This window comes from Bison bison, unplaced genomic scaffold (assembly GCF_000754665.1).
Source record: "Bison bison bison isolate TAMUID 2011002044 unplaced genomic scaffold, Bison_UMD1.0 scf7180017864263, whole genome shotgun sequence".
NCBI lineage: Eukaryota > Metazoa > Chordata > Mammalia > Artiodactyla > Bovidae > Bison > Bison bison.
The window spans coordinates 11,443,960-11,459,750 of NW_011494835.1; the positions used below are offsets into that span (position 1 = coordinate 11,443,960).

General features: G+C 38.0%; 1 protein-coding gene across 3 annotated transcripts in view; it reads left to right on the top strand.

The window, feature by feature from the left end:
* The window catches only part of UNC5C (unc-5 homolog C (C. elegans)), a 428,547-nt gene that overhangs the window by 352,447 nt on the left and 60,309 nt on the right, over positions 1–15,791 (top strand). For all 3 annotated transcript variants that reach the window (XM_010848326.1, XM_010848327.1, XM_010848328.1), the window contains exons 6-7: positions 2,954–3,121; positions 5,973–6,137. In XM_010848326.1, the coding sequence (XP_010846628.1) occupies positions 2,954–3,121; positions 5,973–6,137 (333 nt within the window). The remainder of the gene's footprint in view (positions 1–2,953; positions 3,122–5,972; positions 6,138–15,791) is intronic.

Here is a 15,791-nt window from a genome sequence, read left to right on the forward strand (position 1 = left end):
TGCCCAGTGAGGCTTTTAAGCTCCTTGGTGGACAAAGAGACAACTCTGTACATTTATGCTTCTTACAGTGTTAGATACACAGTAGATCTTTATATTCTTGGTGAGTTATTGTCTGAGAGGAAACTGAACAACCCTGAGAAATATTTTGAGGTTCTACCTCCACCAGAACGATAATGGCCACCACTTAGAAGGTAAGGGGGCTGTTCATGGCTCCTTTGGTGTTAAATGACACTTCAGGAGATTTGTCACTGCCAAGTACATGGCTCGTGGCACTTCCTGCAGGTCATACTACTTGGCTGGATGCATCCTCAGGCTGCAGGAGGTTACGAAAACAGAAACTACTGTGCCATTCGAAAGGCTGAACGTAGTGATGCTTTAATGCTGTCATTGTCATTACAGGACAGATGCATACTTCTTTTAAAAAAGTCCTCTGAATACTCTGAAGTTCAATTTCCTTAAGTCACAGTGAAATGTTTCCCACTTTTTGTCTTTTTCTAGACTTTCTGAATGACTTAATAAACAGTGCTAGAAATGCAAAAAAATTAGGGTACATCACAGTTTGTACCAATTGTAAGTGATTAATGAGGGCAGACTCTTAAACAGATGTACTACATAGCTGCAGGTCTCTTTTCCTATGTATAGCATGTTCTCATTATCCATAAGCACAGGCCAAACATTGTCTTTAGTAAGGATCAAACACAAGGAGCTAAAGCATTTTGAGTTTAGCAAACAGTGTGGCACTAGGGCTTGGGAGTCTTCTGTTCTAGACCTAGTTCTGGCAGTAACTAGCCTACAGTCGGACACTTCAGCATTACAATACTCAGAGCACATACCTCCTTCCCCATAAAATAATGGAATAAATCTAGAATCTTCAAGACTGGTCTTCTTCTAAACGTTTATGATTATTAATTTCTCATTAAAATCCTAGCAGAGCAGCACATGTATACTGTAACCCCAAATATCAGCTTGCCAGTATGTTGGTAAGAAATTTATACTGACAGTTCCACATTTGGAGTTTCGTCAAGGTGAGTGGGTTAAATTACTTTTGGAACACAAAACTCTGTCAAACGTCTGCATGAAAGAACATGTATTCTTATACAACAGAATAAGTTGTCCAAGGCTCATAGGTTGGGCTCACTAGAAGACCACAGAAAAACATATACATTTAACCAGTATTTCATTTTTGAGTCTGTTGTTAGTATCATTTTTAGACTGCAAGTATATATTCATTACAGAAAATTTGGGAAACAGAAAAACATCAAAGAAAAAACCTATAATCCTGTCATTTTGTCATCCAGAGATAGCTTTAAAAAAGATGGATATATATACTACTGATATTTTCTTAACATACATAAGATTTTAAAATAAGGGATATAATTTTTTTTTACTTAAAACATAATGTTGAAATATCCATGTATTATTAAATAGACTTCTACAGCATTATTTTTTTTAATGTGTTCTTTCATTTAAGTATAGTTGCATTACAGTGCTTTCCCTTTGGCAACCAGCAGTCTATTCTCTGTCCCTTATTCTGTGTCATATTTATTTTAGATTCAACCTATAAGTGATTTCATATGGTATTTGTCTTTTCTTTATGACTTCACTTCACTTAGTATGATAATCTGTAGCTGCATCCATGTTGCTGCAAATGGCATTGTTTGTTCTTTTTACCACTTAGCAGTAGTCTACTGCATATGTATGCCTCATCTTTTTTACCCATTACCTATTGACAGGCGTTTGGGTTGTTTCCATGTCTTGGCTATTGTGAATACTGCTGCTGTGAACATAGGGGTGCACGCAGGCAGCATCATTTTTAATAGCGGCCTGGCAGCCAATCTCATGAACATAGTATATTTACCATTTTCCTATTGTTGAATGTCCAAATTGTTCTCATTTATTTATCTTTATACAAAAAAATAAAGGTAAATCTTCATACAAAAGTTCTTATCTTGATACAGGAAAAAAAAAATTCTCCACTGAAAAATAGCCTATGTCTCTATATATAACACATTCATGATTATTACCTATTGCGTAAGATCCTAGAGAAGGAGATGATGGGCATGTGATGTCCCTATATAGGTTTCTGTTATCTGAGTAGCACACTTCTTTACCATCAAGAAGTAGATGCATATACTGTTTGTAGCATGTTTTAACCAGCAGAAAATAATTTTTGTTAGAAATTGCTTAATTATAGTAATTTCATGGACTCATATATTGAGATATGAGAATATATCAGTATTTTCTAGAGTGAAATCTCTAGAGGTTAAAAATAAACATAGTGCTAGACAATAAGTTTTATAATCGCATCTATACTGACAGGTCCATCGAACATCATAAATAGTCTTTATACACAAAGTATGTGTCAATTGCAGTTACATCAGCTAATTGCTGATCCATTCAAATAAATACTTAGTTGTAAATCCAGCTATCAAGACTTTTTTTAAAAAATAGATTCGCTTATTAATGAAAATAAAAATTCTTGAAAGGTTATAAAGTTTATATATGCTAAAGATCAATAATCATGTATTATTAAGGAAAGGCTAAATGATTTTATCAGTTACCATGCCTCATAGCCACCTGCAGCCTTGGTACAAGGATATAAGCATATTATTTGAGATAAGTTGTCAAAAGTATCAATAATTTTTGGAGCTTTACTAGGTAGGGGGATGTTTTTTAAAACAACAGTGGCTAAGGAGAGGAGAACACAGTTCTATTTTCTGAGTAAGTAAATAGATATTGATAATTCATTTTATTTATCCCTGTGCTTAGATTTCAGTTTTGTAGTAATAAAATTTTGAATGAAATTACATCCAAGGTCTCTTCCAGCTTTGAGGTTTTTAATTTTTTTATGGTCACTTGGGATACAACATTCTTGTTTATGTTTGATATGTGGTTTGTGCATCTCTGTGTGTATGCATGTACACTTAATTCATGTTTTATCATTTACTTCCAGTAAATGGTGGCTGGTCCACTTGGACAGAGTGGTCTGTGTGTAATAGCCGTTGCGGACGGGGGTATCAGAAGCGTACAAGGACCTGTACCAACCCAGCTCCGCTCAATGGTGGTGCCTTCTGTGAAGGGCAGAGTGTACAAAAGATAGCCTGTACCACTTTATGCCCAGGTAAATAAACCAGCATCCTCATTCCAAATGTATCCTCTCATTCTAGAAATATTTTAGGGTATATATACATAGGCTTATTCTAGACCTGAATGTGTGATAGATAGTATGTAAATCCATCATATCATCCAATGCCCACATTACTGGGAAATCACGACTTTTTCCCCAAAAGAGCACTTAACTTTAATAATTACATTAACATGCAAAATAGTATGAAAAACACACAGGAACATAATCCCTCTATATTACTCAACAAAACTGTTGGAGCCAAGTTTGCAGAATCTTATAATTCAAGGCATTTGAGCAGCATTGAAAGCCATACATTTAGGATAACAACCATTGATATTCAGAAAGTCAAGGAAATTAATTGGAACTGAAATTTAGAAACTGTTTGAGGTAAAGTACTCGATATTTGGTATCAGTTTATGGGCAAGGGCAAATAAAACATTTGGAATGAATTAAAAGGAAGTCTAAGCTTTGTGACACATGAGCTAATAGATTTTGAAAATATGATGCAGTCACCTATTATCTATACATGTTCAGTTCAGTTGCTCAGTCCTGTCCAACTCTTTGTGACCCCATGGACTGCAGCATGCCAGGCTTCCCTGTGCATCACCCAACAGTCTATACATGAATACAGTAACATGTCTATATATGTCAGTCACCTCTTTTTGAGTTATTTGCAATGGTACCTATAACAGGATTGCATCCCTTTGCCTCTGAGCATCTTTCTGTGCTCTCTTATGTTGTCCCAAGCTCTTATCCTTTGGTAAATTGAAGTTAATATCTGCTGAAACCAAAACCTACTAAAATGTCTAATTATATAATATATCGAAAAATTAAGCTAAAATTATTGTTAGTGTATTCCATTGGGGTAGTTATTGTCACTTTCATTATTTAGATACAAAGACTCCTCACTTGCCTTTATTTTGCCTAACTTTTGTCAGGTTCATTCCTTTTTTTTTTTTTGCTTAGTCGTTTTTTTTTTTTTTTTTTTTTTTTTTTAATTTTTTCAAATTTTTTTAGACTAAAAATGCCATTCTCTCAGAGACAGGTTAGAGAAATGAACTGGAGAGAAAACCATAATCTAAATTTTGTCATTCCTATGCTAATTTTCCAAGTATCAAAACAGTATCCCACACTGAACCCTTATAAGAGCTGTTATTTATGGAACACATTTTGACACTTAGCTAGGCTAAGAATTTCAATATTTTTTATCTTGTACTCTTCTATATTCTATCTACATACTGACTCCCACATTTAGAAATACACTAAGCATTTAGTTGAGCTTGCATGGTGGCTCAGTGGTAAAGAATCTACCTGCCAAGACAGGAGACACCAGTTCAATCCCTGGGTCAGGAAGATCCCTGGGAGTAGGAAACCCACTCTAGTATTCTTCCCTGGAAAATTCCATGGACAGAGGAGCTTTGCAGGCCACAGTCCATGGAGTCGCAAAGAGTCTAATATGACTGAGCACGCGTGCATACATACAAGCATTTAGTTAAAATAGATATGTGTGTTTGTGTGTGTACTTTGGGATGGTCTAGGTCAAAGCAAACGTCTTTTCTCCAGATAGTTGGGGGTTATTTATGTAGCTAACTCTGTACAGTTGAAATATTAATACTTTCATCATTTTTTCATGTGGGCATATTTATATCTCTGTATATTGTGCATAATACATATATTTACACAGTAATTTAAATATGACATCACAGAGATTCTCCAAACTATGCAGACTATTAAAATTGGTCTAATTTCTAGCAAGATGTAGGTATAATATATTATGTACAGTGCATGTTCAATAAATGATGTTTGCCATTGTCTTGCATTTATCCCTGGATAATTATTTATGGATTTCAGGGAAATTTTTTAAAAAATATAACTCTTATTTTGGTATTTTCTTCTTATTTATCTAAGAACCGTTAAAGAATGCATTTTAAAGTATCACCTTAGTGAAATTTACTATTTTCTCAAGTTAGGGTTTAAGTTGTGTGTTTGTTTTTTTTAAATAGAGTTATCTTAGCCCATTATCATTGAAATTTACTAACAAGTCAAGCACCAAAATTAAGAAGAAAGTGAGTCTATTCCAAATGATTGAATCACAGGAAAAAAATTAAGAATGTGCTTAAATATTATTTTTAAAATAAAAATAGAAATGTGTACATCATCAAATAAAATAATGGAATGAAATAATCAAATAATAAACGGAAAACAGTCTTTTCAAGACGGCATTGCAGAAGATCTTAGCAGAATTAAGCAGCATGGATAAAAACTTAAAAAGAGTGTATAAGATGTAGATGATAGAGCGGTAAAGAGAGAGAGAGATAGATAAATGGGAATGTAGATGAATATATGGATAGGATGGAGGTGGGTGGGTGGATAGATGAATGGAAGGATTTTTTTCCCCACTCTCCTGACCTCTTTTCCTTAACCCCACAGAAGTTTACTGGCACTAATCACATGCACTATTCATGGGAATATTGGATCCATAAGGAGGTCCCCTAATTTTCAGTCCAAAACCTAAAATAGAAAAAGGGACACTGCTAGGATTTACCTTTATATAACTCCTGGTGACAACTTTGATTTCTGTGTGTCCCATTAAAGTTCCCGTGCATGGTCAGTGAAGAAATAGTCACAGACCTCTTGTAAGGAAAGTTTGCAGAATCCACAGAAAGTATGGAGAGCATGTGCTACTTCTAGCAGTTAAAATGAATGCAGCACTCCTTGGTGGGGCATTTTCTTCAGTGTTTGGTGTTTTGTTTCTACTTGAGCCCTGCCCTCTCTCTGCCTTCAGGAAGCTCCTTCTCTCTCTGACCTGTTGCTTGTTTTTTGGTTTTTTTTTTTTTTGTGGCAGTGGATGGCAGGTGGACCTCGTGGAGCAAGTGGTCTACCTGCGGGACCGAGTGCACTCACTGGCGCAGGAGGGAGTGCACAGCACCAGCCCCCAAGAATGGAGGCAAGGACTGCGATGGCCTTGTCCTGCAGTCCAAGAACTGCACGGATGGGCTGTGCATGCAGAGTAAGTCTGTTTGAGACACAGGGGAGGTGTGTCTTAACCATTGGATTTCTTTGAAGGAAAAAAAAAAAATCCCATGAATAACAACAAAAATGCACTACTAGGGCTCTCAAAATTGAAAAAAAAAAAAAGAAGGATCTCCCAGAAACCAGAATGAATAATAACTGTGTCCAGTTAACAAATGACACACACAGTATTGCTTTCCCATGAGCAAAAAGTGATTTAGTCATTTCCCTAGAGGGTCTGTCATTCTTTTCAGGGCAGGGAATTGCTGCTCGGTTGTATTAGAGTGCACAAAAGGGCACCCTAAACTCAGAGAGTCACACGGCTTCCAAAAAGTAAGCTATTTACTTCTAATTCATGGCTGTTACTGAACCAATGTCCATGAAGTTTAGAATACATGTATAAGGACAAGAAACATTTCTCCTGGTAGATTTACCAGTTTTCAAGTGTTAAGTGGGAATATCTTCACAAGCCCTTGAAATTGCTGGGTTTGTATTAAAATTATTATGTTTATCTAAAGGGAATCATGTTTATAAAACGTAAATTTTAAAATGGACGTAGAAGATTGGCTCAGGAATATAATAGATGCTATAAGCTAAGTATTCCACATTTTTTATGGCTTTGTTACTTAGATTTTCTTAATGAGATGGTGGTTTGATTTCCATACTTAAAATACTTTTCATACTAAGGAGCCCTTAAATATATGAAATTAACCATCTTTTTTATGGGCATGAAGTAGGGTACTAAAAATTGTTCTGAAATCACACCTGTACAGTTGAATAAATCAAACAATGTGCTGTCTTTGGATCTTGGGTAATGGTGGCCAAATGTTGACATTTCTTATAACACGGTACAAATTGCTTGTGGAATACAAGCAAGCAAATGTATTTGTGTGGAAGTATTTGTATTTTTCATTTAAGAATAAGATATTTTCAGCACATTTATGAAATTCTGTTTATTTTCCAGAGTCTGTACTTACAGGGACCTTTAAAAAGCAACTTTACTTAAAATACATATAGATAGGTAATAGCCTTGCGGACACAGAATATAAACCTAATGGGCCTCTTATTTTTCTGTCCATGGTACGTGGTATTCTTTGAGAACAGGCTGCAGCTGAGTGTGAAGCATATTTTCTGGTTGTGATTTGAGGATGTCTACTGTGCCTCTCACTATTTGTACCAGAAACACAGAAGGAGAAGAATACAGCTATTTTACTAACTGTTTATCCAGAGATACAGAATTTGTTCCTCTAGGTGTTAGTTTGAGTTGAAGATTAAAATGAAAACATACCACACAAGTTGTTTTTAACATTTTTATAATTTAGTAGTATTCTTTTAGTGTAGAATGAATTAATTCATGTGATTGAAAAGTAACAATATTTGAAGTTTCTCTCTTGCTCACTCCCGTTCTCCCTTTCTCAGTATTATCCTTCAGCTTTGGGTGATTTAATGCCTTCTGCTTCCATTGTGCATATTTTAAAATTCCCAAAGTGACTGATTTAACAAGGAGTATAATGCTACAAGATGGAACATTCGTCCTTTTATTAGTTACACACAATGACACATTCTAAATTATGACATATATCAAATACAAGCATGAAATACTCTTTATGAAAAAATGTTATTCATTTATTTTTAGCTATGCTGATGCTGTGTGGGCTACTCTGTAGTTGTGTGCACAGCTTCTCATTGTGGTGACTTCTCCTGTTATGGAGCACAGGCTATATGGCTTCATGGTTGTGGCACATGGGATCAGTAGTTGCAGCTCCCAGGCTCTAGAGCACAGGCTCCGTAGTCGTGGAGCACGGGCTTAGCTGCCCTGTGCGATCTTCCAGGATCAGGGAGGGAACCCATGTCTCCTGCATTGACAGGCAGATTCTTTACCACTGAGCCACCAGAGAAGCCCACAAGTATGAAATGTTCAAGTTAAGAATTTCATGAAATAGCATCCCTTTGAAAGTGAAAATGTTAGTCATTCAGTTGTGTCCGTCTCTTTGCGACCCCATGGACTGTCACCTGCCAGTTTCCTCTGTCCCTGGAATTCTCCAGGCAAGAATACTGGAGTGGTCAGACATTCCCTTCTTCAGGGGATCTTCCTGACCCAGGCATCAAACTCAGGTCTCCCACATTGCAGGCAGATTCTTTACCGTCTGAGCCATCAGGGAAGCCCAGCATCCCCTTAGCACCTAGCTTATTTCTTACAGAATTAATACAATTTGTTCTAATGATTGGCTATGATGGATGGCATGAGGTGTGTGTATGTGTAAATAAGGAAGGCGAATGAGGCTACAAAAGTGGTTATTTGTTGTTTATTTCTTGGTCAAGTCTCCTAGCAGACTGGAGCATTTGGGTGTTTGAATTAAAATCAGTCAGTTAAAAAGCTGTTTCCTTTTATAAATCTAATTTGCTATAGTAACAGTCCCTACTAAGTCAATAAGCTCTTTCCTCCTCCCTCTTGTATCTACTGTAGTACAAAAGATAATTGTAGTTTGCGCTGTTATCGATTTCCTCAGGGATAAAAACCTCAGATACAGTTGTGCTGTATAATTATAGTATTTTATAGTGAAAGTTATAGTTTCTATTTATAGTAAGCTGGGTGTTTCTGGCATAGCAATGCTGACAAAGTCTTGCAAAAAAAATGTCCTCATTTTGGAAAACAAATGGCTTCTAATAGTGAAAGTACCAAGCTTGTAAGAGGGACAAGTTCTGAATTAAGAAAAAGAATGGAGGGAAAAAAGATAGCTATAAAGCTGCAGTTAATAATTAGAAAATATCATTTAATGTTTGTTTACATTGAGACTTAGTGTCTTCAATGCATTGATAAATAGCTGTTTATAAGTATTGCAGTATTATCTCAAAGCTAACCTGCTTACCATTGAATTAGGGAGGCAGTGCAACCTCTGAATGTACTAAAAATTGTCTACAAGTGATTTGGATATAAATGTAGATACACTGCTAGAAAGGAAGAATTCAGAGTTCCTGATGGATGTCAGTAGAATTCAGAGTTACATAGATAATGTAGTGTAGTATATTTTAAAAGCCAGATTGGTACTTAAGAGCAATACAGTGTGAAATATATAGAAAATATTACTGTCAATGTTTATTCATTAATTTGTTCAAAATAATCATATTTGGACACATTTCTTCCTTAGCCATTCCCCTCATTATAAGCACCTTTAACTGAAAACATCTAGAAATATTGGATAAAATGTTTAAACTTAAAAGACATATAAACACATTTGGAGTGTGTGTAAGAGAGAGAGGATATCAAGTTCAAAAGAAAGAGAAATCCTCAAGTAACAGAAATGAACTCAGATCTAAATAAGTATCTGTATAAGTGGACAGCAGAATAGCCAAGAGGGGCATTAGGCATGGATGTAGGTCCTGGGGATTGAGAGTTAGGTTTTTGGTTCTGAGGCTGAGTAGAAAGCAAGAAACCTGAACAAAGCTGGGTCTCATAACTGGCTTCCCCCACCATGAAAAATAACTCTAAATTTTTACCCATCAGCCCAGGAAAGCTACAGGAAAATTGATGGTACAGAAAAGACTAAGTCTTCATTTAAATAAAACCGCAGTCCTTTACTTAGTTCTGGATGTGAAGTCTAAGATACCATGCAGGGAGGAAAATGCAAAGTATGTGTAATTTATATAAGTAGTAAAACTTCTGGAGTACCAGCAGAAGTGAACAGTAAGCCATTTTCAGGAGTTTTTTCCACAACCTAAGTGCATTGGTCTATAATAAAGATAACTTACTCCTGAAAATTAATTTATGATACAAGTTTTATATCACCCAAGGGAATAAATAGTTTGCTGCAAGGGAAAGTTGGCAACAATAAATAGGTGTGCCAGTACTTTAATAAACGGAGTCCTAGAACAATCTGAATGAGGCTGTAAAATAAATAACAATAAAAAGGTAAACTTTTTAAAAGGAATATAAACACAAGTGAAAGAATAGAATATTGTAAAAATGACAGAGATTTAGGAGAAAATCGAATGGAATGTGATCCATTGAGAGGTTAAAACTCAATGGAAGACTAAAAATCAGATCAGGTCAGAGACAGCTTTTGATAAAATTAAAGGGAAAATTAGTAAACTGGAATGTAGATCTCATGACACTTTTCAGAAGACATGGAGAAAGGATAAAGTGAGTGATTATATAAAAGGTAGGTTAAAACACAGACTTCCCACATGTAAAGAATTCAGCTGCCAATGCAGGAGACACAAGAGCCTTAGGTTCAATCCCTGGGTCAGGAAGACACCCTGGAGGAGGAAATGGCAACCCACACCAGTACTCTTGCCTGGAAAAATCCATGGACAGAGGAGCCTGTTCATAGGATTGCAAAGAATCAGACACACCTGGGCACATGTGTGCGCACACACTCACACACACACACCTTAAAACACATAGAATATAGAATGAGAAAGTCCCACAGTTACTACTCAAAAGCCATCCAGACATAGTGGTCGATACTGAAGTATAACATAGGAAAGAAAGTGAAAGGCTCCAGTCGTGTCCGGCTCTTTGCGATCCCATAGACTTAACAGTGCATGGAATTCTCCAGGCCAAAATACCAGAGTGGGCAGCCTCTCCCTTCTCCAGGGGATCTTCCCAACCCAGGGATCAAACCCAGGCCTCCCACATTGCAGGCGGATTCTTTACCAGCTGAGCCAAGTATATATTATACATGAGGTATATCCTCTTTAGGGCTTCCCCAGTGGCACTAGTGATAAAGAACCTGCCGGCCAAAGAGACAAAGTTTCCATCCCTGGGTCAGGAAGGTCCTCTGGATGAGGGCATGGCAACCCGTTCCAGTTTTCTTGCCTGAGGAATCCCATGGACAGAGGAGCCTGGTGGGCTACAGTTCAATAGGGTTGCAAAGAGTGGGACGCGTCTGACGCAACTTAGCACACACACACATATCCTCATTGGTCTGAAAAAAGTAGTTCTTACACTGGAGACACTACTTCCAAATTAAGAACTTATAGGAACTGATGTTATTTTACTGCTGCTGCTGCTAAGTCACTTCAGTCGTGTCCGACTCTGTGCGACCCCACAGACAGCTCCCCCATCCCTGGGATTCTCCAGGCAAGAACTCTGGAGTGGGTTGCCATTTCCTTCTCCAATGCATGAAAGTGAAAAGTGAAAGTGAAGTTGCTCAGTCGTGTCCAGAGATCAAATTGACAACATCAGGTGGATCATGGAAAATGCAAGAGAGTTCCAGAAAAACATCTATTTCTGCTTTATTGACTATGCTAAAGCCTTTGACTGTGTGGATCACAATAAACTGTGGAAAATTCTTCAAGAGATGGGAATACCAGACCACCTCACCTGCCTTTTGAGAATCCTGTATGCAGGTCAGGAAGCAACAGTTAGCACTGGACATGGAACAACAGACTGGTTCCAAATAGGAAAAGGAGTACATCAAGGCTGTATATTGTCACCCTACTTTATTAACTTATGTCAGGGAATATTTAACAGAAGGATTCCTACATGCTGTTTCTCATAAATCCTCTGTTCCTTATCAGTTTCTGGCAATAGAAACGAGTGGAACGGCACACAGCTCCCAGGACTGAGGTTATAGGATGGGACATTTATGAATCTCCTTCAGTAAACATTCTCCTTATGACAAAACTGCTTAGTCTCGATCCTCTTTCTTGAGATATGGATTGTCTCCTGACCTTATGACCGTTGTTAATCTCTTGTTCCCTTGGTAACAGTTGCTGTACGTTTGGTTTTCTGATCTATATCATTGTTGAAAGGAATTCCTTGTACAACAGCCTATATATACTCCCAGAAAGATCATTAAAGCACCTTTGCTCAGAGGTTGGGTCCCTGTGTCTGTCTTTCTTTCGCTCTCTCTCTTTTTCATTTTCTTATCGTTGACTCCGGACCACCAGGTTCCGGTCCATTAAAGGACCGCAACAAACTTATATTCAGAGTACATCGTGAGAAACTCTGGGCTGGAGGAAGCACAAGCTGGAATTAAATTGCTGGGAGAAATATCAATAACCTCAGATATGCAGATGACACCACTATTATGGCAGAAAGTGAAGAGGAACTAAAGAGCCTCTTGATGAAAGTGAAAGGGGAGAGTGAAAAAGTTGGCTAAAACTCAACATTCAGAAAACTGAGATCATGGCATCTGGTCCCATCACTTCATGGCAAATAGATGGGAAAACAGTGGAAACAGTGTCAGACTTTATTTTTCTGGGCTCCAAAATCACTGCAGATGGTGACTGCAGCCATGAAATTAAAAGACGCTGACTCCTTGGAAGGAAAGTTATGACCAACCTAGATAGCATATTCAAAGGCAGAGACATTACTTTGTCAATAAAAGCCCATCTAGTCAAAGCTGTGCTTTTGCCAGTAGTCATGTATGGATGTGAGAGTTGGACTATAAAGAAAGGTGAGCACCGAAGAATTGATGCTTTTGAACTGTGGTGTTGGAGAAGACTCTTGAGAGTCCCTTGGACTGCAAGGAGATCCAACCAGTCCATCCTAAAGGAGATCAGTCCTGGGTGTTCATTGGAAGGTCTGATGTTGAAGCTGAAACTCCAGTACTTTGGCCACCTGATGCGAAGAGCTGACTCATTTGAAAAGACCCTGATGCTGGGAAATTGAGGGCAGAAGGAGAAGGGGACGACAGAGGATGAGATGGTTGGATAGCATCACCGACTCAATGGACGTAGGTTTAGGTAGATTCCGGGAGTTGGTGATGGACAGGGAGGCCTGGCGTGCTGCAGTTCAGGGGACTGCAAAGAGTTGGACTCGACTGAGTGAATGAACTGAACTCTTTACCTACTGAGCCATTAGGGAAGCCCTTAGTTGTCTTTCTGTTATTTCTAAGACTAAATGAAGGGCTTCCCTCATAGCTCAGTTGATAAAGAATCCACCTGCAATGCAGGAGACCCCAGTTTGATTCCTGGGTAGGGAAGATCCGCTGGAGAAGAGATAGACTACCCACTGCATTATTCTTGGGCTTCCCTTGTGGCTCAGCTGGTAAAGAGTCCGCCTGCAATGAGAGATACCTGGGTTCGATCCCTGGGTTGGGAAGATCCCCTGGAGAAGGGAACAACTACCCACTCCAGTATTCTGGCTTGGAGAATGCCATGGACTGTATAGTCCATGGGGTCACAAACAGTCAGACACGAATGAGCGACTTTCACTAAGACTATATATATGAAAGTAGCTTCTGGTTTTAGCACATAGTTTTGAGACAGGATTTATATAAAATGGTTCTGGAGAGAGAGAACACTATAGACCCAGAAGAAAAGAGGTACAAAAAAAAAAAAAAAAAGGCACTTATGACAGTCTCCAAAAATGTTGAGCCAATAAGCATATTTACCATTTATATTGAAATACAGTTGTATCCTGGAGAAGGAAATGGCTATCCACTCCAATATTGTTGCCTGGAGAATTCCATGGACAGAAGTGCCTGGCAGATTAAAGTCCATGGGGTCGCAAAGAGTCAGACACGATTGAGCGACAAACACTACACACAGTTGTATAACCTAGACCTGAGAACTTAACTTTTATAACCTTTATAATGATTTGTAGTAAGACCTACTTTGTCAACTTGGCATAAAATGGTTTAATCCATGCTTGCTTTTTCCTTTTGAAAATAGCAGTCAAGGGAATATATATGTGACTTGATCCAGAAATGGTGCTTTATATATATTTATGAATACACTCTATTAGATTATGACATTGCTGCAGCTATTTCTATAGACTTTGGTTTTTAATCCTGTTTGAAGATTGGAGTCCCACACTGGGATATGTGAGAGTTCACATCTGAATTTAGAAATACTCCTTCTTGCTGAAGAAGGTTTATGCCACAGCAGACAAATTAGAAATTGCAATTTACAAACAAGAACTGCCTGGAATTGTGTCTGCATCAGTGAACTTCCTGACTTTGGAAAATTAAAATGTTATGCAGTCTGCAAATTTAGCACTTTCTACTCATTAAAAAATTTGCATGTCACCCTGCTCTTCCATTAATTCTCACATACAGAGGAAGTGGCAGAACTCTATGTGTAAATTGTAGTGTGGACTCACTGCATACCAAGGCCCCCAGAACCCCAGGGGGATTTAATGTATTTACTGTGAGGAAATCATTTACTTTGCAAATAGTCTGTTCTTGACTTTAGCGCGATATGTTTATAACCACCATGGTAGGCATTTGAGAAGGTGCAAGTCAGTATCCAGTGAAATTCTTGTCAACACAGCAGTTTGATAGGAAAGTATAATTGTGAGTGTCAGACAGTGAGTGCTTTTATCTGTAGTTTGGAAGATGTTGATGTCATAGCTGTGTTTGTATAGTCTTTGATATGCATAGTGTCCCAGCTGGCAAATAAATATTCTGTCTGTGGACTGGCTGCCCAATACACTGCTCTACTGTCGCTGGTATAATGAATGTGGTTTACTTTTGTTTTTTTCCTTTCTGGTAAAACATTTTCCTGCTTCTGAAAGTAGGGATGTGGTTAGGAGCTTTAGCCCGCAGAAACCTGATGGAAACATATGGCGCTCTGAACAGATTGGTGTGAGAGGACAAGTGCAAGGTCTTCAGCTTCAAGGATGCAAGGGAAACTCCAAGGGGATGGAGAAAGTTACAACCTTTCACAACTGCAGCAAAGCACGGACTTCTTCAGGACTACAGAGGGGCAGGGCCTGTGCTTTTGAGTGTTTCTTTTTGCCTAAAAATCCAGCTAGGGTGATGGATGCTAGGAATCAGCCTCTTTACTTCAGGACTTTTCATTACTTTTTCTATCAGATGTCTTTAACTACTATGGATTGCATTATCACTGCCTTTGGATTTAATAACTTACCCTTTTTCTGAGGGTGCATATCGGATAGAAAATACCAATTGACAACTCTTGGGCAGCTGATTTAGGAGTCTGATTTTGCTCAACTCTTTAGTTGAATTTCGGATATTTATTCATCGCCTTCTGTGGGTCATGAGATAAGGCTTCTACATCTGAGATGTTCATTCCCTGCTATTCGTTTCAGAGGGGCGTGGCTGTCAGCTTTAGGAACAGGGCTGTGGATCAGTTAGTGAAGCATGGCAGACGGTCCTGGGAAGACTGGAGCACAAATTACCACGGCAATTTAGATAACTGACATCAGCGATAAGCAAATGTTCTTTTCAATTTTTGTTGTCATGTCCTAGGATTTATGTATTCATTTATTTGGAGTTCCTTAAGCTCCTGTCAATAAATAAACCCTCAGAAGAGTGGTAAATTATAATAAATGACCATGAGTGTCTTTGACAGACCTGACCTTTGACATCATTAGTGCAGTCTTGATGGGGTGGCTAGATAAGAGCCAACCTAAAAGGGAAAAAAAAAAAAAATCTGGACATGTTTATTTAGAATGGTCCTTGAGGTTTTTAATAAGAATATTTGCATCAGAAGAAATGAAATTGGAATGAGAGAAATCAGGTATGTTGGCTTAGTGTAAGGTCACTGGCAGAAAGAAAGACCCAGGTAACCAGATCGAGAAGAGCGTAAAATCCATGGAGAACAGAAATTCTTCCAATGCTCGGATGGTAAAAATGAGGACAAATCTTCTGAAGTGGTCTGTTGTACTTCAGATAGATAAATTTGCTAAAACGGATCAAAAGCTTAATGATTTAAAAAACTTGGACTTTTACACAAC